At 37.1% G+C, this 27,745-nt stretch overlaps 5 protein-coding genes across 6 annotated transcripts; 4 read left to right on the top strand and 1 right to left on the bottom strand.

Moving 5' to 3' along the window:
• Window positions 1–214: 214 nt before the first annotated feature.
• On the top strand, window positions 215–1,555 carry LOC140035545 (pelargonidin 3-O-(6-caffeoylglucoside) 5-O-(6-O-malonylglucoside) 4'''-malonyltransferase-like). The gene has a single exon (XM_072076807.1). It carries the CDS (start codon window positions 215–217, stop codon window positions 1,553–1,555), a length of 1,341 nt encoding a protein of 446 aa, XP_071932908.1.
• Window positions 1,556–3,899: 2,344 nt separating this feature from the next.
• LOC140035169 (uncharacterized) lies at window positions 3,900–6,601 on the top strand. The gene is made up of 4 exons (XM_072074984.1): window positions 3,900–4,089; window positions 4,796–4,967; window positions 5,966–6,082; window positions 6,250–6,601. The coding sequence occupies exons 1-4, from the start codon at window positions 3,980–3,982 to the stop codon at window positions 6,418–6,420; spliced, it is 570 nt and encodes a 189-aa protein (XP_071931085.1). The 5' UTR covers window positions 3,900–3,979; the 3' UTR covers window positions 6,421–6,601.
• Window positions 6,602–7,235: 634 nt separating this feature from the next.
• LOC113731619 (uncharacterized) lies at window positions 7,236–11,065 on the bottom strand. The gene is made up of 6 exons (XM_027256986.2): window positions 10,699–11,065; window positions 10,388–10,483; window positions 9,599–9,639; window positions 8,460–8,577; window positions 8,159–8,239; window positions 7,236–7,716 (listed from the first exon to the last, which is right to left on the bottom strand). Exons 1-6 carry the CDS (start codon window positions 10,915–10,917, stop codon window positions 7,660–7,662), a joined length of 612 nt encoding a protein of 203 aa, XP_027112787.2. The 5' UTR covers window positions 10,918–11,065; the 3' UTR covers window positions 7,236–7,659.
• Window positions 11,066–14,124: 3,059 nt separating this feature from the next.
• Window positions 14,125–17,488, top strand: LOC140035168 (beta-ureidopropionase-like). 2 transcript variants are annotated; one of them, XM_072074982.1, is made up of 6 exons: window positions 14,125–14,483; window positions 15,111–15,218; window positions 15,873–16,061; window positions 16,146–16,373; window positions 16,468–16,692; window positions 16,955–17,488. In XM_072074982.1, exons 1-6 carry the CDS (start codon window positions 14,328–14,330, stop codon window positions 17,315–17,317), a joined length of 1,269 nt encoding a protein of 422 aa, XP_071931083.1. In that variant the 5' UTR covers window positions 14,125–14,327; the 3' UTR covers window positions 17,318–17,488. The 2 variants fall into 2 exon arrangements, with proteins under 2 accessions (XP_071931083.1, XP_071931084.1); XM_072074983.1 differs by lacking the exon at window positions 16,468–16,692.
• A 1,728-nt stretch (window positions 17,489–19,216) lies between these two features.
• On the top strand, window positions 19,217–27,695 carry LOC113731616 (protein EXECUTER 1, chloroplastic). Its single transcript, XM_027256982.2, has 12 exons — window positions 19,217–19,869; window positions 22,422–22,538; window positions 22,680–22,745; window positions 23,571–23,677; window positions 24,330–24,411; window positions 24,967–25,668; window positions 25,763–25,886; window positions 26,015–26,184; window positions 26,478–26,552; window positions 26,768–26,860; window positions 26,978–27,133; window positions 27,300–27,695. The coding sequence occupies exons 1-11, from the start codon at window positions 19,411–19,413 to the stop codon at window positions 27,068–27,070; spliced, it is 2,088 nt and encodes a 695-aa protein (XP_027112783.2). The 5' UTR covers window positions 19,217–19,410; the 3' UTR covers window positions 27,071–27,133; window positions 27,300–27,695.
• The last annotated feature ends 50 nt before the right edge of the window (window positions 27,696–27,745 follow it).

Raw genomic sequence — 27,745 nt, 5'->3', positions numbered from 1 at the left:
GATACAGCTTATTGCAATTAAGCTTCTTCTCAATAAACACAATTTTCCAATTTAAGATTTCATTTAATACTACTATTTAGTTTGGCTTCATTCATGTTCAACCACGTCAAGCCCCTCCAAAAAAAGAAGGAAAAATCCCTTTCATCCTCGACAATTTCCTATAAGTGCACCAATTATTTTGCCACTTCCTCCCAATAGGAGAGACCAACCGATGATGATGATGCAAGTTAAGGTTCTCTCTAGGAAGCTCATTCAACCATCAACTCCTACTCCCCATGACCTTAGAAACTTCCGTATAGCTTTCACTGATGAAATGTCTCCAACAGCGAACGTCCCACTGATTCTCTACTATGTCAACAAGAGCAGCAAAGCTGACGACAAGACTGGGATCAAACAGTTGCTGGAGACCTCGTTAGCTCAGGTATTACCCCAGTTCTACCCTCTGGCAGGAAGGTACGTCCAGGAAAGTCGCCTCATTGATTGTAGAGATCAAGGTGTTCATTATGCAGAAGCACAGGTCCTGAACTGCCATCTGCATCAACTTCTTGGACCGGAGATGAAACCTGAGCAGCTCAACGATCTCCTTCCGTGCCCGCTTTACGCCGCTGATGGAGTCACGGATCCACTGTTGTCAATTCAGGTTAGCACGTTTGAATGTGGTGGTATGGCGATCGGCGTGTGCATTTCCCACAGGATTGCAGATGCAGCCACCCTGGGCACATTTCTCTGTGCCTGGGCTGATGCATGCAGTCTAGAAGAAGGCAGAGAAAACGTCTGCCCGGTTTTCAATTCCTCCCATTACTTCCCTGGAAGAAACTTGCCTAAGCTTGAGCTTCGAATCCCACAAACCAATGGCCAGGGTGTCCCTAAGATATTGACGAGGAGGTTTGTGTTTGATGGAAGGGCGATAAGCAAAATTCGGTCCAAAGTCTTGATGAACTGCGAAAATGGCACAACCAAGCATCGGTATACAAGAGTGCAATTGGTTTCCGGCCTCTTTATAAGGGCTCTTCTTGGAGTTGATCGAGCAAAATATGGACGTTCAAGAGCTTCACTCATTACGCATACAGTAAATTTGAGGAACAAAACTTCTCCACCTATTCCAAAACATTCTTGTGGGAACTTCTGTACTTTCGCGGTAGCCAATTGCGCCGCGGAGCAAGCCAAAAGCCCAGGGCTTCAAGACACTGTAAATCTTGTTGGGGATGCAGTCAGGAAAACCGCAGCAGATTGCGCGAGAATTCTCAACTCTGGGGAGGATGGAAACATGGTGATCATCGATTCCTTTAAACATGTCACTGAAATTATATGCAACAGTGGTGGAGATCTGAATGTTATTATGTTTACTAGCTGGTGCCGGTTTCCACTCTACGAAGTTGATTTTGGGTGGGGAAAACCGATTTGGATAAGCCCTGCTAGCATACCTGCACCGAATTCTTGTGTGATTATGGACACCAAAGATGGCGATGGCATCGAAGCATGGTTGAGTTTGGACGAGAAAGATATGTATATGCTCCAACAGGATCACGACATCACAACTTTTACGGCCGCCTGAATGGGCTGAAAGTTTGCATTATTGGCACAATCGTACGCCCTTTTTTTTTGTACTTTGGTTTCTATATTTCATGATTCATCAAGGATGAGGACATGACTAAGTCCAAAACCTGATGTGTCAAACCAATGAATGAGTTGCTGATTAATTACTAAGAACTTTGATTAAATATTAGGGTACGTAGCTAAAATTGACGTTTGCTTTGATTGCTGCTACTATTAATTAAGTTGCACCGCCCTTTTCCAGGTCAACTATGCAGGTTGTAGAAAAAAATTTCAAAGTCAACTATGCAGATTGTTTTTCTTGTTTTTTGGTTACAGAAGATTACTATAAACCACAATGGGGTCACATAATCAACCAATTAACCACAAATGGTAGAAATTACAATTCGATAATATTACAAATAAACCTAAATAATAGGAAAAGAAACTAGATCACATATACTAAGACTTGGAGCCGCTAATATTCTCTTTCATGATGAATTAATTGAGTTAGACAACTTGAATCCAAGATTCTTTAATTTACTCTTAAAAAGGCTTCGAGAAGTAGAAGGTACTGTCAGTGCAAGTCTATATCCATGGACAGTTATGTAGAAAAACCTTTTCTACTTACAATATACAGTAAAAATGACATTGGACTTTAGGAGTTAGTGTAGTGCTGATTTAAACGAAAGTCTGAGAACGACCCATATTGCAGTAGGGGTACGAATCGGAATCGAAGTCAGTAATTCGAAATTTTAAAATCAAAATTTTTTGAAATTTTGGTATCAGAATTTCCGATCGAATTTGATTTCGAATTCATCAACTTCGAATTCGAATTCAATTTGAAATTTGGTAAATTCCGATTTCACCGAATTCAGGAATATAAAAATTAATATTATAATATAAATGTTATATTACATATATATATATATATATATATATATATGAAGAACGAATTTGAAATCGAAATAAGAATTTCGAATTTCGATTTCGAATTGTGAATTGTGAATTCGAAATAAAAAATTCGAAATTTGAAATTTCGATTTGAAAAATCCCATTACAAAATTCACATAATTAAAAATAGAAAACCTCAATTTCAGTTCCGAATTCTGAATTGCCGATTTCGAAAATTCTGAATTCAATTCAGCCGGTAAAGCAGAATTTTTCGATTTTGCACACTTCTATATCGTAGGATATAAAAAAAATAGATTTCCCAGAGAAAAATATTTTAAAAATTAGGAAGATCTCCAAAGGATATTAAAAAAAAGAACTACAAATATGCTCACCTATACATAAAACGTAGATAGATGAAGTTATTATGGAAAACATTGAATAGAAATAGTGTTGTTAAATGAAACGAGTAACTTGAAAGTTCGAATGGGCTCTACTCGATAATGCTCGAACTCGGCTCGTTAATTTCATTAAACGAGTCGACTTCAATTTAGAAATATACTCGATTAATTAACGAGTCAAGTCAACTCAAATAGTTTGTTATTTGATTAGCTCGTTTGAGTTTGACAAGAAATGACATATATGTCATTCCATAAAACTTGTCTGATTGAATTGTGGCATTTGTATGAATATCAACAAAATTGACAATGACAGTTGTTTGAGATTTCGAGCTCAGCTCGTATGTAATAAACAAGTCGAATTAGAGCTCAAGTTCAAGTCACAAGTCCCATTTGTCGAGCTAATTTCAAACACACTTCAAGACTTGTCCACTTAATCGAGTGAGCTTAAACCTGACTCGATAAAGGCACGAGTCGATTAGCAGCACTAAATAGAAATAACTACTAACAAATCGTGCTTGGTTAATGCTTATGTATGGACTTATAAAGCAAGGATGGGGCAAGTACAATTAGTATTATATACAATTGGTACGATTGTTATACATATATTTTTAATAATTTGACGTACACTCACACAATTTATTGTATTTTATGATTTGATGTATGTTTTGTATAACTTTTATTAAACGTTATAAAATATAATAAAATTACATAATTGGATACCAAATCATTAATAAAATAAAACTACCACACCAATCACACCTATTGCTAACCATATCTACCCCCAAACCCTTTATGTAGATGAGTGCAAATAGAATAAAATAATTTAAAACCACCATTACCTAATAAGCCATGGTTGGTGAAGTGTAGAAATTCTCTTTCAGCATAACTTGTAAGGAAAAAATTTGGGCCCTTATTTTAAAGGCCAGAGTCAGAAAAACTATGGTGAGCAATACCTCGGCCCTCTTTTGGGTACCGTTCATTGAAGGGTATTGCATCTTTGGGCTAGCTCCGTCCATGGGCTGCAAATGTTAACAGCTGGTCGAACAATTCTGCTCACCCAGAAAGGCAGAAACTAGAATACCATAATAAAGAAGAAAATTTGTGCGGAAAGAAACAGAGAGGGAGTGAAGGTCAGAGAATCAAAAAATCAAAAGATGGGAGACGAGAAGGTGAAGAATGAAGCAATGGAGATAATGGGACTATTTCAAGTGCTCCCTCGCCTTATTGTCTTCGATCTTGATTACACCATCTGGCCTTTCTACTGGTTAGCCATTTTTTATTATTTCCTCTATTTGTCTTGAGATTTCTGTCAATTGTTTGTTGCTTGTGATTCTTGGATTAAACCTTCACTTTTTCCCGTTTCTGTTTCTTTGGTGAATCCCATCTAAGTTTGTACATGGATTTTGAAACTTTGGGTTTTGCTGGATGGTCAATATATGACTGTTTCGAGGAATGCAAATGTAATTCAGCCTTTCTTGGCTTTAGTTAACCGAATCAGATGTTATGGTCCTTACGGAGTTCCCGTTTTGTACTTTCTGTCAATCTAATGTACTTGGACAGCATAAGAGCTCATAAATAAATGCAGATTACCCACTAAAGTATATTTGTCATGTTTAGTGAAACTTGGCTTATTTTTAAGGGCTAATCAGTGTTTATGATAAAATGTGGTCACTAGACAACTTATCACGCTTTTTATCTATGGTTTACGTTATGATTCATTAGCGATGAGGCTCAGTACTGGTGATTTCGTACGGATGATCCAAAACGGTTTTGGACAATAAGTTTGTATCTATCTGCACACCCACTAAATTATGTGATCTTTCAGGGAATTTTTCTTTCCAAATATAGTTATGCTATGTCTCTTGTCACAATAATGGAGAAAAGTGGACAATTTCTGCTGATCATATCCTTTTCTGTCTGTTTGAGTGTTTATTTTTCTCCTTGGAAACTCTTATTTGTTTATTTTCCAGTGAGTGTCGCTCCAAACGTGAAATGCCATCGCTCTACTCTCATGCCAGAGGCATATTATATGCACTCAAGGACAAGGGCGTTGATGTTGCTGTTGCCTCGAGATCACCAACAGCAGATATAGCAAACACATATCTTGACAAATTGGGGATAAAGTCAATGTTTGTTGCTAAGGTGATCCAGTATTTATTTTAGTAATTTATGTATTATTTTATTTTATTTCATTGCTACTGCTGACTTGAGGTCATCAATTTGATAGTCTTCACAAGTATAAGAGTACGCAATGAAATCTTGTCTTGATAGTGGATGTCACGGAGAAACAGGAACGCATGACATGAGTGAAGTGGCAACATTTCCTAACTTCTTGAAATGGTTAGAAGTCTAGGCAGTGATGTTGCAGCCCCTAATTAGAGTTCTGGAGTAAATAATTGGAACTCGTTTTATTAAATTAGTGTTGGGCAAGCATCTGATTGTGTATTCTTACATCTATGAATGTTCTTTCTGTTATTTTGGTAAGCAATCCCTATGAACCTTTAGAATTTTTACATTGTCATACTTTCCTGTGATTGCAGTATCCAAACTGTGATCTTATGTAGCGCCGATAGGTTACTAAAGTCGAATTTTGTGAAAATCTTTCATCAACTACAAACTTCTTTCGTGCACCATATTTGTGCTATTCAGAAGTCTGGTTTAAGGGTGTGTCAACTTGATATTTGCACATGCCTATTTCATTGTGGGGATTCATTTAACAACTGAATTTTGCTTACTAATATATGGTGTTAACCAAAATGAGAAAAAAAAAGTGATGTTTTATTTTCTTGATTTATGGCCTTCAAGTGCCTGGTTACGCGTAAACAAAATTTTGATATTCATTGATATGGTGTTTTTGCATCATTGTAGGGAGCGCCCCCCCCCCCGGGGGGGAGAGGAAGGGAAGGGGGGGTGTAGATGTTGTCAACAAGAGCTGTTGTCTTACATTTGCTTACATCAATCGACTCTAACCCTTTGATAAGTTGTGACCTGAGTAGTTACTAAAACCGAGTGCAAACTCTCTCTGTTACAAAACAGTTCTTAGATGTTTTGCAAAGTTTTAGATAGGATACCATGTATACAGTGACTTATCACTATATTGCTTGTTTTGGCTGCAACACTGAATATTTGTCATATTCCAGGAAATATTTTCCAGTTGGACTCATAAAACAGATCATTTTCAGAGAATAAACCAGAGGACTGGTGTGCCCTATAATGCAATGCTCTTTTTTGATGATGAAGATCGGAATATAAAAGCGGTACCGTCTCCTTCCTGGTCCTGGTAGTTTGATTTGATTATCGAACTTATTGTCTGTGATTATTGTACCTGTGGTTCCTTGCTGAGCGAGTGCATGCCTTAGGTTTGAGCAATAGTGTGAGTTTTCTTATCCTGCAAATCCAGTAATTTGAACATGTTATATTTCAGGTGTCAAAAATGGGCGTGACAAGCATATTGGTGCGCAATGGGGTAAACCTTGCTGCTTTGAGAGAAGGACTTTCAAAGTTTTCTCAAAATTTAGCTAAAATTGATAGGAACAAGCAAAAGTGGCTGAAATTTTCGCAAAAACCAGGTTCATCAGAAAGGGACAAGGAATGATTTCATTTTTGTTGGGAAGTATGATATTCCTAGTCGTTTAATTGGGAGAAGATCATATTGGTTTCTATGCTCGTGGAGCGCATGGACATGACATATTGTTGTAATGACACTTCATAGCAGTGGACACATACTTCTGTAGCAACACTTATTTATGGATGTAAGAGTTTCGTTTTTCGGTTCATGAGTTGAGCTTGTCTAATTAGTTTTCCTCCGGCAAGATGGCTATTCTCCTATCCTTTTCTTCAAGCAGTCAATGCAAGAGAATTTGTGGCGCATTGGACTTTTTCCGTACATGATAGCTCAAGTTGGTCAATCCTGCATACAATTGTCTACAATTTCGACTAAATGGTAGAGAAAAGAAAGAAATGGAACATCATCTCCAATTGTCCCAAGTAAATTATAAATGTTATTGACTTGCATAAGTTGTTGGATCTAATGATATTTACTTGCCTGGGATAGTGATGATACATGCTGTGAAAGAAGGGACGCTGTCCCTTTGGGGACGTCCGATAAAAAAGAAAGAAGAGACTCTAGTTTATTAGCCAAGAAGCCTTACCATTAAACTTTGAAGAGTCACAATGGAATTCGCCAAGCTTTCAAAATCAGCAGTGTAGGTTGATACATGCTCGTGAGGAAAGCCATCAGTTGTAGAAAAAAGGAAATATAATTATAGTTCCCTAACTGCCCTGGGGGTGATCTGAATATTGGAGTCATTACCCTTAAAAGAGTTTTTTTTTTTCCCTAAAAGTTGATGTTTTACAATTTATCCCTTGTTAAATAGTAGTTCTGACAGCTGTTTTCTTATATAAAAGTAATTTAAAAAATTGAGCAAAAATTCACATACCTTGAAACATGAGTTTACAAAATTTTCGTGGAAGTACTGGAGCTATCAACAAAGATTCGAAACAATATCTTGCACCAGTACGGAAACAATCCAAAGTGGAAAGGTCCCTTTGTATGCATAGAGGCAACAGCCCCGACACGAAACTGACCAGCAGGGGTGGATTGGCGAGTTGTCTCAGGTGCAAGTGAAATGCAAACGTTAGACTTAACTGTACAAATAGGCTACTTCAAGCGTCGCTACAGTGTACACCTAAGAAAATGTGTGGTCCAACTCAAAAGAATAAAACCAGAAAAGAATTTATGATTATGGTCTCTGATTCCCAGCATCAAAAGCTTCCATTCTAGGTCGAGCAGCAGAATGCTCCTGAGCTGCCAGACTCTGCACTTAAAGTCTTCTCAAGCCCTATCTTCAACAAGCAACGCCTCAAGTTCCTCTCTACGACGTTCCAACTCCTACAATAAGCGTTAAAAAAGAAAAAGAAAAGAAAAAGCATGAAAAGACTACGTCAAGGATTTGAGTTGACACTATATAAATTTCTCAAATTCTGAAAACAATGTGTAACAACTTGCAAATATTTTCCCAAACCTAACAAATCCACTAAATGTCTTTCACAGCAAATATCTTACAATACACAATGAAGGTATGAAGGTAAAAACGGCCATAATGGCATGCAATTCTTTTTTATTCGTTGTCAGCTTGCAAATTTAATCATTTTAAACGGGTCAACTAGCATGTTTTCTTCAACGTGCATGCAGTGGTTTATTTGCAAATTCATCAAGCTTCGAACTAACTTATTTAATGCATTCTATTGCCGAGCAGCTCATTTGTGTTGTGTAAAAAATGGCCACCCGTGCACCCGATGGTATGCAAACTATTCAATGTGATACATTTTACCTCTAAATCCTTAACAGCTTGATCCCTGGAAACTTCTTTCTTCTGACGAGCACGTTTTAATGCACCAATGCATAGTATGCCCTGAAAGTTGACAAGATGAAGTATCACAATTACATCTTAGATTAGAAATCAATGAATATTCGAATTGCAGATGGGGATAGTCAATAAGGACAGATTCTCTCTCTTGTAAAAGTAAACTCCTGGAAATTAGGTGAATTACATTCTCTTAGACTAGAGAGTTCAAAGAATTAATGACAGGTTTATCCTTCTCCTTAGCAGATATTGTGCTTATATTACTTACTGATACAATATAAATCAGCCCACAGGATAGAAGCAGGTAACATGCTATCTTCTGAAGAAGCACAAGCTCTTGTCTTTCACCAGAATATTCTGGGAAAGCTCTTGTCATCACAGCAACACTGAAACAAACTAGAAGATATTAATAAAAGAAACATGTTTAACAAAAATGAGTTGATTATAACATCCACAGCTTCTCTAACTGCTCAAATTATTGCAAAGAGGGTTCAGCCTGTGGTTCTCTTACTGATACCAAATGGTACAAACTCATCCTTAGCCAGTTAGTTTAGGGGTGGCAAAGAGACGGGCTGACAAAGATTCTTAAGTGATCCAAAAGCTAGGTAGAAATTGGCATTTTATGGTACGAGCAAATGGTTTTGGACAAGAATTGGACTGGTCTTATTAAGTGCTTCTGTTGGACACTCAACATCAACACTTGCACAAGTGTTCCGAAAAATGGATCTACACTTCCCTTAAAAGGTATAACAATATAGCAGTAGGATATCCTGCAACCAAGTTTCTCATACTTCACAGATGGTTATCGACCAAACAGAAAACCTTACTCTGATAGTTGCAACACAAAGATACTGCAAGACCGGGATGGGAAATCGTTGAGAAAACCATATTTTGCAAACTAGAGGTTAAAATGTCAAATGCTTTACAACTTTTAGGTGGCAACAAGAGATCTTTACGGGATCAATAGATTGACAAGACGTTACATATGCTACACCTATTAATCATTCACTTCCATTACCAATTAGAGACTTTGAAATGCTTCCAAATTAACCACAAACAAGAATATGGAAGCGAAACATTCAACAAACAATGTATGGTTCTACCAACATTAACTGAAAATCTCAGGAATTTGAGATAGGAAGCCTAATCCCAACCATTTCTGCAATTTAGGCCCTTAATAAGTTTGTGAAACAATAAGAAATCTTAAGTAGCTATACTACTTGGCAAGGTCCCTTAAACCTTTTTCAATAAACGACTATACCTTTCAATTCATAATTTTCACACAGCTGATGAAAGCAACATTTCATCCATGTAAAATCACACAGAATAAGAGAATTTTAGTATACTAAGCTCATATTTTGAAAGCAATGCATCATTTATTTCACGTGAATCAATCCTCAGACTTACAAGATCTGCAGCATACCCCTGCCAGCCCAATACTCCAAGACCTGAGTTAAGTTGGTGAAGACTGTTAGACAAATCAAGCTGTTTTAAAAACAAATATTGAAAATGCTGAGCATGGTAATACCAGCAAAACGAATCATCAATTTATTCCTTTCACAAAATGTTGTGCAAACTAGTTCAGTTTCTTTTTCTTCTTAATTGTAACGTGGCTTAGCATAGTACATAGAAAGGCCATGAACAAATCATTCACATCCTTTTTAATGGCCTTAAGAATTCAGTATATGAAGCATCAACAAGGTAATAATTCTTGACAGGCAGCACAAGTAGCAATGGATGATAAATTCAGAATCAGTAAGACCAAAGTTAAAGCATTTAGACGGACCTTATGCTGCCTGTAGGATGGATCAAAATCCAAGGCATTTCTGATATCATGTTAAACCGTTAAGCCATGAGGTCATTTTTATCCAAAACCAATTGACTGTGAGCGAAGAAGCATCCTATTCAATACCTCATTAGCAATTTTTACAAACTCTCAAGGATACAAATAAGTCCTTCAAGAAGGACTACCATAATATTTTTCCCTTTATCTCTCATAACACGATTATAATTTACGATCAAGTATTTACCACACAAAAATATGACAATGATACAGCTTTTGAAACGACATGGTATTACAAGAGCACATACACAGAACTGCAAATTTTAGTACAAGAGAAACTGAACACTTTAGGACAACGAAATTTCGTCATAGTTAATCGGAAAAAAAAAAGAAAATAAAAATAAACATTGAACCTTCCAAAACTTGAAAATGAATCCCCATTCCATCTCAGCTAACACTGCAAAAATCGCAATTACGACAGCGTAGCACCTGAATATTCCATCAAATACCTACAAGAGAAAAAAATTTCCCGCCAAAATAACCAGAGAGTCCTCATTTTACCAATTTTAGGAACATTGCCCATATAATTCAATAAACAATACATAATACAATATTCTGTACTACTATCAACCCACTCACCCACCCACCCCCCGGTCGCCCCGCCCCCCCCCCCCCCCCAACCCCCAATAAAAAAAAGAAAAAATGATATAAAGATTGAAATTACGTCTGATCCGTTCTTGAAGGATCGGATGGCTGAGAGGATGTTGACGGCAATGCAAAGTAAAGCAGCAAAGGCTGTAATGAAACTGAAGCATCTACAGACCACTAAGAAGGGGTCGGTTCCGGCCCGGACTGTCCGGGTTGCAGAGGAGGTTGATGAGCTCCCGCTGTTACTGCCTCTGCGTGGCGCAGGATGCTCTCCCTCGTGGACGTTCGTCGCCATTGATTTTCACTTCCTTCAGGCTTCAGCTTAGCATAATCTTCACTAGCTCAAACAACAATAGAAGAAAATTAATTATTTGGCTTTAAATTTAGGGATTCCCTCTTCCTTTTTTGTTTTTTAATGTTACATTTTCCCTTTTTTGTTTCTTTAACAGGCTTTGTTTAGGTATGTTTTCTGTAGGAGGTTCTTTCCCCTACCGGTCAAGGAAACCGTGGGCCGTGGCGGGCAGTTGCCAGTTAGTTGAGGGCCTGTTTGGATTACTATTTTATGAGGTTTTAGAAAAGAGGTACCGTAGCGATTTGTAATTTGATCCAGAGAAAAGTAAAAAATTTTTGGAAAAAAATTACTTTCTAATTAAACATGCACGTGTCTCAATTTTCACAGTTTTCAAGCTTTTATTGCCAACTTATTGTTACAAAACAAAACTCAACTATGGTTACATTGGCAACAGATTCTAGAAATTATTTCGACCTTGGTGTCATTTCTCTAATGGATGTCTATCAGCACTCATTAAGTTTAAACGTTTGATTTTTTTAAAGGTAAAATTAATTAGGGACAGTGTATAAAATGCAAGAGATAATAGTAATTATAAGTGTATATACACACACAATAAATTGGATGAAATTTAGGTGTGTAAATGGGAATCTAGTGAATTATTTCTATTGGGTTAGTAGGAGTCATTCTTTTGTTTTTTCGGAAAGAAAGCAATAGCCTTTTTTGAAAAAATAAAAAATGAATGCTCATTTTTCTACCCTTAAGAATAACTGGTACTCAATTACGTAGGCGGACTCGTCATGGGATACATTAACTTACCCTCTTATACAGAGAGGGAGTAAAATAGACGAATACCAGTTCTACCTGTAAAGTATACTTTTGAAAGGCATGCAGTAAATTTGAGGATAAGAGGGTATTTAGAATTAAAGATACTCCCGAACATTTGCAGGAAAATATTTTTAAAAAATATTCAAATAAAATTTCATGAATAATGCAATCCAAACAATAACTCTTCTTTTTTTTCTCCATTTTCCAAAATTAACGAATTGTTTGTATACATTTACTCTTTTTTTGCATGGATGCAGTAGAAGTATGGAAAATGGCTCCAGTAAGATGGGGTGGTCTAAAGGACAAACAGCATAATCTATGGCTTTGGTGGGAGAAAACTACTCAGTCTGTATCAAAGGATCATGGACCAGATAGAGTTAACCTCACCATCAATATTTTTTGACAAATCTGAAAAGCAAAAAACAAAAAAGTTTTCGAAAATGGATGCTAGGATCCACACAAATTTGTCATGAAAGCTCAAGAGGATTGGATGGAGTATGAGCAGGCAAAGGAAGACGAACAAGACACCAGTTCACCCCCAAAAACAGTGAGCACCAGAGCAGAAGAGAAACAACAAGGGAAGACAAGATTTGTCTATTCACAGATGCTACGATATCAGAAAAAATGATAAGGACGGGCCAAGGAATTGTGGCAAGAAACTGGAAAGGAATGATCATGAGAGCAAAAGGAATAGTCAATCAATACAAGGGTGTACCAAGCAAAGAAGAAGCTCTGGCAATCAAGAATGCAATGCTGATGGCTAAACATGTAGGATGGACGAAAATAATAGTCCATTCTGATAGCAAATCAGTGATAAACCAGATAAATAGAAGCAATGACTATGAATACAGCATTGCAACTATTTTGGAAGATGTGCAAGAACTTAGAACACATTTTGAAACTTGTAGGTTTGTGTTTATACCTAAATTAAAAAATGAAATCAGCCATACTCTAGCTCAATTTGCTGTCAAGCTAGTGTATGATCTTGAATGGGAACAAGACTTCCCAATTTGGCTGATGGACTTAGTGAGAAAGGAAATGAGGGTAGTAACCCTTTTTTATAATTAAATATTGTATTATCAAATGGTTTCATATATATATATATATATATGTTAACGTTTGCAGGAAAAAAAAAAGAATTGTTTTTATACATAGTTACATACATAGACTGTAGAGCCATAGTTCTTATTGTTCTTTGAAATGCCTTTTAACTTTATTAAGAGGCAAAGCTTTCCCCTCGAACATTCTTAGCAATGAATAAATAAAATAGAAAAGAAAAAATGTAGGGACCTTAATTTGGATAATGACTCAGTACAATTATATTTTGTGCCATTTTGTGCAGTCATTGTACATATTTAAATTTTGTGTATATAAATATTTTATAATGTTATAGTAAATGTGTATTAAATATTTTATTTATGTACATAATTGTTTACTCTAAATAATATAATGTAATTATATATCTAGTAATATAACAAGTAGAAAATCCAATCGAAACCGTACCAGACCTCAACCGAGCTGGCCCTTCTCCCCTTTTATAGGATTCAAGCCACCTCCTCCGTATTTAAAAGCATACAAGGTAGTGTGGTTAAGATTGTCAATCGACCTTGTGAGTTGAAAAATAAAAAATTAAACTAAACTCGTAAAAAATCAACTTTTGAACAAATACTTTAGGAGTTTGGTCTATATTGGGTTCATTCCAAGTTTATAATTAAATATGTAGTTATATATAATATATTTCTAAGTTTTATCTATTCTTATATAATTATATAAAGTATGAATTTGTTAAATTATAATATGTTAATTATAGATTATATGCATTATGATCTCGTGGTTAATCTTGGAAAGGATCCAACGAGAAAGTATCTCAGAATATCTCTTCAAATCTAATTAGTCATTTTATATTCGTAGCAACAAAACTTGAGGTCTTAACAATCCAAGAATTAGAAATTACATGGAGCTATTTATGAACGTTATTTGACATATTATTTGGGTAAGCCATTTTCTTTTCCATATCTTATGATTTGCTACTAAACTAGTTTATCTGGAAACTCAGTTAAATTATTGAAGTCGTTATATATTTATAATGAAATTTTTTTTAAGTCAATAACAAAAGCAATTTATTCTAATGTTTTTTTTTAAAGAGAAACTTATACGATAGAGGAATATATATCATCTAACTTCATTATTTGAACAAAATTTATACATTTTTTTCATAATTTCATATTTTTCATATGAAATTATCTGGCAGACAAAGGAGATAGAATTATGACACAAAATGTTCTAATAATAATTTTGTAAACATAATTAATATGAGACGTTTATTAAATTCTTTAAATTGTCCTTTGTATCCTTTATATTTTGTTTATTGACCAATGAAGCGATGATATTGGAGTGGGAGGAATGGGTTGGGTCAGAGAAGCGAGAAGGGGCACGTAAGATGAGATGATTAGTTTCGTTACATTCTTCCCTTGTTCTGTTCCTGTTTACTTAGCTCACCTCGCACTCCTCGGTCCTATAATCCTATTCCAGTTTATACATAAAACACAAATATTCTCGAATCTCATCATCAGTCAACCTTACAAAAAATGGAGAGCAACGGAGAAAAAGCAGTTGTATCATCATCAGAAAATGGTAAATCCGAGACAGAAACGGCGGAGAGCAGCTCCAAGGACGGTTCCATATGTGGGTTCGATTCCCTCCATCACCTCCTCCAGGAGTCCCTTAGCCCTCCGCTTTTCCAGGTTACCACCAGTTTTGCTTGCATCAACTTCGTCTCCCCGTTTGCCCTACTCAAGTCAGCACAATTTCAATTTCACCGCCATTTTCTTTTTCTTTAGCAAATTTTAACCCCCGTTTATTGAGATTGGATACTTATTAATCTGTTTCCTAAGTTGCTGATTATAATCTTTTCCATTACAGCCCGCTGGATTCTGTTCGAAATGATTTAACCAAGCTGAAAGAGTTGTCTGGATATAGTTTAGATTTTTAATCAGATGGTGTTTTTGATCGAATAGGTCTGGATGTAGTTTATGATTTTTTTAATCATGTGGCGCTTTTTAATCGAATAGGTTTGTGTTATAGGTTCTTTTTTGTTCGCAATTTTAGTATCCAACGCTGACCTTTGGTGGATAGGATCTTCTTCACTAAGCTTGCTAAATGGGTCTTTCCAATTGTCACATTCTAATAGCTAATGTTTTTTCATATCAGTAATCATATCAGCAATAATCTGTGTATAGAACTTTGTGAAGGCTCGGTCTTAGAGATGTAATACACGCGTCACATCAGATTTGCAGCCTACTGTTTTATTCTATCTTTTTTCTACTTTATATGATGGGATGCTATGTTGATCTCATATCTGTATATTATAGGAGGTGAGTCGTCTGCTTCTCGGTCTGAATTGTGGAAAATCACTTGAAACCATTGCTCTCCCGGAGCCTGCAGGAGCTCTTTCTTCAAAACATGATTTTGATCTCCAGGTAATTGTTTATAGGGTCTGATGTTGATTTTATCTAGATTTATACTTGCTACCCTTAAGTTTCTTTACTGTTTTGTGTTTTTTGAGTGTTGCTTAAGCTTCTCAAAAGTGGGGTTTTTCATCCATATTAGGGGTAATGTAGGAGACATCTGTATTTTTCCCCTCCGGGATTCTTATTCGAGTTGAGATTATGATCCAGGATGCTCATACGAGAGAGACTACTCGTTATGCTAACTCGGCCATAGATTTTGTGAAAGCTCAACCTTTTTGGGGATTGGATCTGAGAAGTAACACATTTTTGCTTTTTCTCCTTAGATGTTTATCTGATGATGTTTTGAACTTCTTGTTGTTGTGATGTTGAACTGATTTTAATACTTACTTTTTAATAAAGCTGCAAAAAGAAGTGCAGCAAATATGACCCAGGACACATAGTATGTGCACAAATTCTTCCCCAAGGGTATGTTGGAAATAAATGAAACTGAAAATTCACTTTCTCAATTCTCCACTTTGTGTAGTCAGATTGATTTTCATAACTCTCATAGCGAATTGCTTGGCTAAGGATAAAATTTTTCTTTTTTCCATGATGCATGAAATGATTCGTCAGCTTGCGACTGCAGAAACGTACAAAGCTTAAACTTTCTATTGCTTGATGCAGGCATATTCTTTTCGTGCTGACAAGGAGTCACTCAGAGGACCTCGATTAGTAAGGGTTGGTCTTGTTCAAAATGGTATTGCTCTGCCGACAACTGCACCCTTCTCAGACCAGAAGAGGGCTATTTTTCAGAAATTGACACCCATCATTGAGGCTGCAGGTGCTTCAGGGGTTAACATAATATGTTTGCAAGTGAGTCTAGTTATTCTAGATTAGCAGTTTCTTGTCTACAACCTTTGGCGTTTCAAGTATAACCAACAAGCATGACTTCTTTAGGAGGCATGGATGATGCCCTTTGCCTTTTGTACTCGTGAGAAGAGATGGTGCGAATTTGCTGAGCCAATTGATGGGGAATCAACAGAATTTCTTCAGGAATTTGCGCGTAAATATAACATGGTCATAATAAATCCAATTCTTGAGAGGGATATAAAACATGGGGAGACCCTTTGGAACACTGCTGTGATAATTGGAAATCATGGTAACATAATTGGGAAGCATCGGAAGGTAAGTGTTGGAATCAACTAGCATTTCTTCTTCTTAGTCTCTTAGTCTTGTTACATGTGCTTGAATCTGAAATGCCTTTTAATTGTATTTGCAGAATCATATACCTAGAGTAGGGGACTTCAATGAGAGTACATATTACATGGAAGGAAACACTGGACATCCTGTTTTTGAGACAGCTTATGGAAAGATTGCTGTTAATATTTGTTATGGAAGGCACCATCCACTTAATTGGTTAGCTTTTGGCTTAAATGGGGCAGAGATTGTCTTCAATCCATCTGCTACTGTGGGTGAACTCAGTGAACCTATGTGGCCTATTGAGGTACCAATGTTTTTGGATTTCTAAAATGGGAATTGTTTTCTCCTGCAGAATAATTTCTCTGTTTTCAATTATCCTGCAAAATGGAATGTTCTTACCAACATTGACTAGTGTTCAAGATATCTGACACAATTGAGGATCGGATTTCCGATATCTGTGCAAGTAGTATCTGGAGAAATTTTGGTCATCATGGTTCTTAGTTGGCTGATTGGCAAGAATTTTATTATGGCCTTCTATAACTCGTATTGATGCCATTGTTTTGCAGGCTCGTAATGCAGCAATAGCAAATAGTTACTTTGTGGGTTCAATTAATCGTGTTGGAACTGAGGTCTTCCCCAATCCGTTCACATCGGGAGATGGAAAGCCACAACATGCAGATTTCGGGCATTTTTATGGTTCCAGTCATTTTTCCGCTCCAGATGCTTCGTGTACGCCTTCTTTATCACGCTACAAGGATGGGTTGATGGTATCAGACTTGGATCTGAACTTGTGTAGACAACTGAAGGACAAGTGGGGATTCCGTATGACTGCTCGATATGAAATGTATTCTTATTTACTTGCTCGTTATGTGAAGCCAGATTTTGAGCCCCAAGTCATTTCTGATCCCTTGCTGCGTAGGAGCACATGATACATTGTGACATTGCATCTTAATTTAAGTGCAGCGAGAGAGAGCTCTTTCCTTCTTTTAGTTGTATGCATTGAACCAAATTCCTACACCCCGGAAAACAAACACTTCGTCTTTGCTAACGATTGTGCATATTATTATATCATCAGGATGCGGGAACTTGGTGTCTGATCATGTTCATGGCATTAAATTATTTATTTCATCGTCGAGTACTGAGTTTCAAGTTGTTGAACCCAATCTCCGAGTTTTCATTTCCTTATAAAGCGGGCACAGCGTGGCCATGGTTCAAAGTTGCCGTTCACGTCAGTTTCGACATATTGGTTACTTGGCAAGATGCAAATTTTTGAAATATTTAATATTCTAAAAATTGTAAAAAAGTATGACAAATAAAGATAATAAAAAATCGAATTGATTCGTGGTGATTCGGCCATTTTTACCTGTCTGGGAGACGTTTCGATCAAATTCTCGTTAATTCGACCGAATTTTCGATGATCCATTATTTCGGAGTCATTTCGTTCTGATATCAAAACGAAAAGCTCCGTTCTGATGCGACCGAGTCGTCACGGCCTGAGCCGAGTCTCTGAATCATTGGTGTAACTAGGTAGAGCTGTAGTGACGGGTGTCTTTGCAATTGGTTACATCTTAAACTCCAGTCAGCAAGTCATAATTTTGTTGATCATAAGCCTAGGCTCTTCTGATTAGTAATCTCGTAGATGTTTGATGATAGCCCTTCGAATTTGATAACCCAGTACCTGTGTTTGCCCATGTTATTCATTTTATTTATGAAAAATGTGCAAATATAGTGATAAGTAATTGTTGGCAAAAAATAGAAAATGGCAAAGAATTGCTGAACAAAACCGAAGAATGAAGTGAAGATAATTTTTTTTTCTCATATTATTGTTTGTAGACAAGCAGCATAAGAAGGATGATAATAGCCAGAACCTATTTTGAGGTCGTTGGATTGGGAATAATATGCTATTTTGCTCGACCACAAAATCAATTGGACAAATCAGAAACATCCACCATGAACATTTAGGCCCCTCAATTGAAAAAAAAAAAAATAAAATACAATGAAATAGATGAGCAAATGATGGAAGGAAACCCATCCCAAAAAAAAAAAAGAAAAAGAAATAACACTTGCGAGAGAGAGCGTGTCTGTATATATATATATATATACAGAGAGAGAGAATCGTTTACCTTTCCTCAAATGAATTTTTTTATCTTTTATTTTTTTATATTCATCATTTATTTTTAAAATATTAATTTTATATCTCTTCTAAATTTAAATTGACAAATTTTGGTCACAATTTGTTTGGATAGAGAATTATTAGCCAAAATTTATTTGCTTACATCATCATTACAATTTCCAACGCACCTTTTATCTTCCCAATTACCTTTTTATCTCACATACATCACATCACAAAAAGTGCTACAGTAAAAATATCTCAAATAATTTACAATCCAAACAAGTTTCGAATCACCTTTAAATTTGAAATCACCACATGACTCATATATAATTGTTTTGTAGGTATAAAAAGGTTGGATCTCACTTGTTTATAGGAAAAAATGAATATAGATTAAGTCAAATCATACCTTTTAGGGTTTGAGTTAAATTTCACTTTTTTAGAACAATAATTGAATATGCACCGAATCATTAGTTTAACCACAAATGGTATCAAATCTTTTTGTTTCTAAACAATGATCACGTATGAATCATATGATGAATTCATGGTTAAAAAATAACCAAAACTTAAATTGGGACCAAATTTTGTAGATTTTAATTAATGAGAAATGTGAAATTAATATTTTAAAAGTGAAGAGACAAAATAATTTAAATTATTTGATGTGAGAAATGATTTGAACAATATTTTGTATACACGCGTGTGCGTACGACGAAGAAAACAAATTCCTTATCCACTTTTACTGCCTATGCACTGTTCAGCTTAATCCTCTCCTCCTTCAGATAGCCTCTTTTCCCCTTTTCTCTCGTCTAGCATCAACAAGCTTGTACGATTGCTGTAGTAGCTTCTGTACCTAACGACGTCGTTCTTATCATCCTCACCTTTGCTATCTGATTCTAGTTATTATTATTTTACATGGCGTCGATAGCACCGCCAACTTTTCCTTCCCCGTCGACTAGAACCGATCCGAACCCGCACAGGCTCAATTTCTCAAACTCTGTATTCTCGTCATCATCTCGACTAAAACGCGCCTCCTCCAACTTTAACTCGCACCATCATTCTCTCTCTAGGGTTTCACGTTCTGATTCTGTGCTCTGCCGCTGCAACAAAAGTGGCATTCCGGATAATCCGTCCGGGGGTGATGACTCGTTGGTTCGGGGATGGGACTCGGCGATTCAGGACGTGTTTCGGAAAACGATGAAGAGGTTCGATGATTATGTGAATTCATTCTGGAATCAGGATGAGAGAGTTGGTAGTGAGGTGAAAGGAGGTATAGATTATGGTGGAGTCGAGCTCGAAGACTGGGATTGGGAGCGGTGGAGAAAGCATTTCAGTGATGTTGATGAGCAAGAGCGGATTGTTTCCGTTCTCAAGGTTCGTCTGTGAAATTTTACCCTTTTTTTGGGTCGAAATAGTTGATATTTGCAGTACGTGTTCGATTTTGTTTGTATGGTGCTATTTGCTAGTTAGAAACGGGTTAAATAGAGGTAAAATATCTATAAGGTATTGGACTTGTAGTTCATCCAAAAAAGGTAGGGCATGACTGAATGGGAAAAAGAAGACACTGGGAGTGGGATATGAAGCCTACGCCGAGTAGTTGGCAAAGTGGGAATACCAGTAAAATAAGTGGACGCTGAGCTGCAACTTGTATGACAAGTTAGAGGCTGCATGAGATATACGGTAAAAGGAGTGGCATGCAGATGTGTTTGGGTGATTACAAGGAAAAGATCAGTTCATAACGGGATAATGTGAGTTTCCATGGTGGAGTGTGAAAAGGAACTGGATTTAAGCATCGCTTACTAGCTGACTGATTTAGCTTTTTGTATTGCCTGGTTGGCTGTAGAGGCAGATGCGGTATGGGCGGGGGATATAACTGATGGTTTTGTTTTTATTAAACAAAATTTTGGGGGTCAACCTTATATTAAGCAAATAATAATATAGCTGATGAAGATATATCTTCTTTGTTGGTGGAATTTTCTTGTCATTAAAGGAGCTCCATAGTAGCTTGATCAATAGATTCTGTAAACATTTTAACATTAAAAGCACTGGCTTATAGATATTAGTAGGTATGGAACCCTTGTGGTGGCTAGCATAGTAAAGTGTGGGAGATTCTTTATTACCAATATCTGAAAGTAGAAATTAGTAAGACTTGGGTGAGCAGCCTGAGGCTAGGTCCCTAGTTCATCGGGCTGACTTCTTTCAAATCTTGATTATTTGCATCCTTTTTGGGTGCAACAGAATAGCATAAAATTTCTCCCTGAAGATTACTATGAATTCGAAACAAATTTGAGGGGAAAAGTAGAAGAATAAATACTGATTGAAGTAAATTGTCTTGGTTGTTAGCACGTAGGTGATTGGATTACCATTATGTAATTCAAATTGTAAATGCTTATACCTGAATACTCTTGAAGTGTATGCTCTTACTCGTTCATGCCTTTTCAATATTATCCTACTTTAAATGAGAAGCTTGCATTTCAGACTTACAAGGGTTCTTTCCGGAAGATCTTTATAACCTTAAGTTTTCGTCCTTGGGGAACACTGATTTTCTTCATCTGCTTACTGCTCTTGATTGGCAGGATCATGAAATCTTAACATATCCAACTTTGGGAGGCTTCATGGTTTTCTAGGGTGTATGTTGATTATCCATGATTGATTAGGATTCATCATTTTAAGCTGCTTTTACGCTTTCAGTGTCAGTGGGGAATGCTTTCTTAGTCATTGTACTAATGTTATAAGCTTACAAGTAATGACTTGTTCTTGAGAGGTTAGCTGTTTTTTTTTTTTGGGGGGGGGGGGGATTTGATTGACGGTATTCACTTGACTTGTCCGGGAATGGAGCTTTAAAAGTACAATATTTGTGAGCAAGACTTTGCCAAATGCATGGGCTGTTATCATTGTGTTACTACGTATAATCTTGTACATGTAGACCAATAAAAGCCACAAACCAAGTCATTTAAGCAGCAGCTCATTTCAGCATTTCAAAAGTCCTTGAAGCCTAAATACACTTTCTTTTTCTTTCAAAGGGAAATAATGTTGGGACAGCAGATAATGTTGGCTGACTGGGGGCCCTTTCATTGATGTTATGCTGCTTGATTTGTCTGGGAGTGTAGCTTTAAAAATAGAATTTCGTGACTGAGGTTTTGTTGAAGGAATGGGCTGCTATTATTGTGTTACTAATAAAAGCCACAGACCATGTCATCTACTCAACAGCTCATTTCTGCATTTCCAAAGCCCATGATACCTCAATACACTTTATTTTTCTTACTGTGGGAAATAATGTTGGGATGGGACATCCCTAACTACTCTACTGGGTTGTGACATGTGTGGCCCCTGATTTTTGAGAACCTGGAGCTAGAAGTACGCAACTGTTAGCTGCAATTAGCCATAGCTAGACTGCAACACCACCAAACATTTAGTAACATCAGAGGGGGTTGTCTTTGATTTAACCTTGATTATAATCCTTTCAGGTGTCAAGTAAATTTTAACAGGTCATCTCATCCCACAAAACTTCAAGGCTTGGGGGTTAGAGAATACTTAAAGCAGCAAAATAAATTTTTACATTCTATATTTGATCTAAAATTTGAACTTTGCCATATAATCAACACTTTTTTGGGATTTAAGTTTTTCCTTTTTCTAAACTTTTCCATACACTCTTGTATTTGAGTGAAGATGTTGTCTTTGTCGTCCTTGAAATGGCTGTGGGATTCCGAAGGATGTTTTTATGGTAATTTTAAGATGGATTATAACTTAGTTGGTAAAATTTTCCCAATTAGAGCAGAGACTTTCAGCATTTAAACATCATGCTGATTATTTCTGCAATCATTTATGCTTTGTCAGTCATTTTGTCTGTCTATGTGGCAATTTTGAAGGCTATTTTGGTTAACCATGGTATGCTTGCTAATGATGACACCAATTAATCTGCACAGTCTCAGCTAGCTAGTGCTGTCAATAGAGAGGATTACGAGGATGCTGCCAGGCTTAAGGTGGCAATTGCAGCTGCAGCTACAAGTGATACAATTGCCAAAGTGATGTCACACCTGAATGTAGGAATTTTTTTGCTGTTGCTTTTTGTCCAAGTGTCATTTATTTTGTATGTTGGTTCATCTATGTCTCGTTTTTTCAGTTTTTGCCTTCACGACAATAAGTTATCACTATCTCTCTTTGATTTGTGGAGCATGATGCAGAGAGCTGTGCAGGAAGAGCGCTATGGAGATGCAGCTCTTCTACGTGATTATGCTGGTGCTGGATTGGTAAGTTAGAGTAGCACTTGGGAGTATTAGAACTGTAATTTGTTGAGTCTGTTGTCCATATTATATGCAATCTACAATCCTATTTAAAAGGTTTTTCAGTGGGTTAGTCTATGCTGCATTTTGCCTATTCCCAAACCAGTTCTGCAGCTTACATATCAAGATGTTGACCAATTCACCTAAGCAGTGAATATGGTGGACCCATCATGGACCTAACTGAACCTTGCTCGCACATGTCATGTATGTTGGACAATTGTCCTATGTTTGTGCATACACTTGTACACTGGTAAATATACTCTCTTTCATACAGAAATATATGGAAGCTGATTTTATAAAAAGGTCTTTATCCACCTTGAGATTTAGGTCAGCGAGCAGCATATTCATGCCAATTTTAGTAGAGGGTGTGGATCTTGGCAAGTAGATGGGCTTGTATTAAGAGCCAATCACTTGAAACATCCAGATCCGGAATCAAGTCTGGTCTTGTCCTGAGTTGCTGCAGACCTAATATTGGAAGTTTCTAGGTAAGGAAATACCATGAAGAAAGAAACGAAAAATCTGAAAATAGGTTATTAGTAGAACATCATCAGCCAAGTGTCCTTTTTGTCACATTGATAACAATCTCTCGGGTATGAACAATGGTGTCTCATATGGAGTTGAATTCACTCATGAATATATGTGTTTCAGGCTGTTTCTTACATGACTGATAACCCTAGCAAATGTGAGTTCTTAGCGATGTTGCTTCTTGTTAATAGTGCATGCTATATTTGTCCTGCATATGTATTGCTTTCTGTCCTTTGTAATGTGGTTTGACTGGACCTGCTATTTCAGGTGGGGTGGTGGGCTGGTATTTCAGAAGATACTCATGATCCTTATGGTTGTATTATTCACATAAGTGCAGAGCATGGGCGATATGTTGCTAGAAGTTATAGTCCACGGTAAACCACCTTTAGAGTTGAAGTTTGCAATTTTATGCCTAGACATTCTTATTAGTTTAGATCTCTGTTTGATTGGCTATTTTATGTGGACGAGGCTAATGGAGTAGTCAATAATGTACAAGTAAAAACCTGCTCCCCCCTCCCCCCAAAAAAACCCCAAACCCCCAAAAAAAATGGAAATAATAGTAACCCAAAACTAATCTAATTGTCTAAAATGTATTGAGAGCAGCCTGGTATTTGGCTAAGTTAAACCAGTAGAATCCTTTTTTCCAGAGGGATGTCCAAAGTAGTTCACATCCATATAATGGACTTTTTTGGTAGAGCATAGAGTCCATTGTCTGATTGAGGCTGGCAATTCTAAGGATGTTAAGAGTGGTTGATGCAGGATCCCTGTCTGACCATTCCTCTTTAAGGCACATTTTTTCATTGTTATCTACTCTGATCTCAGTAAGCAGTCAGTATGCACTCTTTCTCCAGCCTTTGAGCTGCAGGAAGCAATCTAATGGTGATATAGTTTTCTGTTTAATCCCTTTTTTGGATCGTGGGTTCTGTTGATCACTGTCCTATTAACCACTCTTCTATTAAGCTTGCTTTAGCTTATTTCACTCATTGAGTATGAGAATGTTGATGGGATCATGTTTTCTACTGTCAGGCAGCTTGCTACAGCCAAGGATGGCGCCCCATTATTTGAGATTTTCTTTACCATGAATAAGAAGGGTGAATACAAACAGCAGGTACCTTTCTTTACCAGCTAAAATTTGGTGAATGAAATGTGTTCATGGAGTTATCAGCATGCATGACACATGCAGGGAGGAAGATAAAATTTTGTTTTACTTCCATGTTAGCTTATTGTTTACACAATGATACTCATCGAGTATTGTGGTTGTTTTAAACCTGAATGTTATTTGCTTGGAGTGTGGTTCTGACAGATGATGTGATCTTTTTCCACTGAATAATAGGAAACCGGCAACTATGCATTCTATGCCTAAATCTACTCCACTAAGTGGATAACTAGGGCAAGTTTGGTAGCATTTGATATCAATGCTTCATCAAAGGCTGGAGAACAGTAGTTTAGTTTTCTTGTGTCTGTTTGAGAAACATGCATGCAGTCGAAGAGGATGCCATACCTTTTTCCTTTCTCTTCACTTGATATTCAGCTTCTTAGCCATTGTTCAGTTCAATAAACACGTTCCTGAAGCATGTAGATAGATTTGGGTCTTCTGTAAATTTGATAGTGAGATATCTTGTTTCTTTCACATGTAATTTTGGGAATTTAATTTGCATGTCAGGCTGTTTACTTGAAACGGAGGAAAGCTCCGTTGGATTTTCCTATTCCTCCTTTCAAAACATCAACTGGTACCAGTAACTTTGATTCTCTTGGTTCAACTGAGGACAGAAGTGGCCTGTTGGAAGAAAATGCTGAGGATTCAACGGATAGTGATGAGAGGGATGATGACTCTAGTCTTGAGAATACCCTGCGAGACCTGATCCCTGGTGTGAAGGTCAAAGTTCTGAAAGTAACTGCACCAGGGAAGGTTGACAGGGATCTTATATCTAAGGTCGTTGAACAAATAATTGAGGAAGAAGATGAAGAACAGGACATTGAGCTAGAAAGTACTGATGCTGATGATGAAGTTAAAGATGAAAATGATGATGAGGAGGACAATATTGTATTGAATGCTGATAATGGAATTCCTTATGGCGAAGAGCAGAGTCAAATTGCAGTTAAGGTAGTTGTTGGAAGCTTGGTGTCAAAATTTTCCCCTGGTTCCCAACCAAAGGACCTGCTTCGGGTCCCAGCAAAGCTAGAGAAACGGGGCCGCTTGTCATTTACCTTTACTGTAGAGGAGGAAGATGACAACAAACGCATAGCTGGTGGTGACGGAAATACGTCACCTAACAAAAAGGCTAAGCTTCAAGGTCTGCGCGGCGTGGACCATGTGATGCTTGATCTTGCAAAGTTCATTGGCAAGGGGCGGATACCTATGAAGGTCAGGCTACAAACTGTTATCCATCTATTGCTTGTGAATCTTTGAAGCTTTCTGAATGACAAACTGAGCAGTTAAGGATTGTCTCAATGAGCAGGTGCTAAAGGATGTTGGTGAATTGATAAATCTCACACTTAATCAGGCTCGAAATCATCAACCACTGTCTGGATCAACAACATTTAGTCGCATTGATATCCCTGGAAATCAGGATCCATTGAATGGTAACTTAGTCTGGATAGTGTTGCTGTTTAAAATACTAATTTTCCATTATTTGTTGCTCTGCTCTTCTCAGCACATCATTTTAGCCACATTCTGGACAAGTTCAGAAAGCATGTTGTACATTTCTCAGGACTATATATAGGTGCCCATGGGCTCTATACTTCGGAGGTTATCCATTTGAGGCGCAAATTTGGTCAGTGGAAAGAAGATGGCCGAAAGGAGGAGCCTCCCAATGTTGGGTTCTATGAATATGTCGAGGCAGTAAAACTGACAGGGGATCCTTATGTGCCAGCTGGCCAGGTAATTTTCTATTTTTGATATCAGTTATCTGTCTGACATTGTTTGGCTCAGGTTTTGAGCTCTGTGTGAATGTGTGTGCGTGTCTATTTGGTGATGAGGGCTTTGGGCTATCCTGCTCACCCCCATGTGGAAGAGCTCTAATCAGCCAAGGATGCCCTGTGATGTAAAACTCATTTGCTGCTTAACTTGCTTGTGGATTTTCATTACTTATTCAACATGCTAGGATTGTGTTTTATTTAGTTGAAAAAAATTGTGGCATCCTAATTTTTCTGTTTATCATATACTCGTTGCAGATAGCCTTCCGTGCCAAAGTTGGAAACAGATATCAGCTCCCTCACAAAGGGATAATTCCAGAAGAATTTGGGGTGGTATGTTGCTTTTTAGAAAATCAATTTGTTTACTATCTTTCTTTTTGTACTTGATTTTTCTTTTCCATCAATTGTACAATACTTATACACTAGTAACCAGATTATATGGTGCATCGATTCTTATTTTCTATTGCATCTTAACCCCAAAAGAATATTTAAAAAAAAAACTCTAATTTTACATGTTTAAGTTATTCGTACCTGTACTGTTGATGTAGGTTGCTCGTTATAGGGGACAAGGCAGGCTGGCTGAGCCTGGGTTTCGCAACCCTCGATGGGTTGATGGTGAACTTGTCATTTTGGATGGAAAGGTTCTCGTTGCCTATCAACTTCTGCAGTTGCATTTGCTTTATTTTCCATCTTTCCATAAAATGTATCTTTCCTCAGCTGTTGGACCTATGAAATGTTCCTTTAACAAATCCTTGCAGTACATTAAAGGGGGGCCTGTGGTTGGGTTCGTGTATTGGGCCCCTGAATTCCATTTTTTGGTGTTTTTCAATCGGCTGAGGCTGCACCGGTGAAGTCTGCTTGTACATAGTTTTGACGCTGTTCACGCTTTTGCAGTCTTATTACTAGTCTGATGGGTAGGTTCATTCAACTGAGCATCACACGAGGTTTTTTTTTTTTTTTTTTTTTTTTTTTGTAACTTCCACATATGCACTTGATAGCCAATGGGTTCCTCTGACAGATGATGCAAAGAAGACTTTTAATATATCTGTGTGTGTATATATATATATATTTGTTTTGCAGTTTAGATGATCTTTACTGTTATGAAGTCCTTCGAGTATCACTGCAGAAAGAAAGCTGGATGGTTTCAACTAATTGGCAAGACTTGGATGAATACATCTGACGCTCATGAGACAGAGAAATATCATGAAACTAACTACCGAACTTTTGACTAGAGGTTCGAGGAGTCCCCAAATTTTCTGGTGCGGCAATTTCTTAGGGCTTTGCCGCTCTGGTTTTTGGTTAGCTTCCATGCTGGAAATGTACATAGGATGTGAATATCTATTTGAAAATGGAATTTGGCTGGAGTTTTAGTAAATAGGAATCTGCAATTTTAATGTTTATCCTTCATCTTTATGACATTCAAAGTGCTAAAAAAATGTATGCTGTTGCAATCTACCATCTTTCAGGTTAAACTAACTTGACATTCTCACCTTTTTGTTCATTTGGTCTTGGGTTCTGTAATGCAA

The sequence above is a fragment of the Coffea arabica genome, chromosome 2c (assembly GCF_036785885.1).
Source record: "Coffea arabica cultivar ET-39 chromosome 2c, Coffea Arabica ET-39 HiFi, whole genome shotgun sequence".
NCBI classification, from domain to species: Eukaryota; Viridiplantae; Streptophyta; class Magnoliopsida; order Gentianales; family Rubiaceae; genus Coffea; species Coffea arabica.
This window is presented reverse-complemented; position numbering and strand designations above follow the sequence as displayed.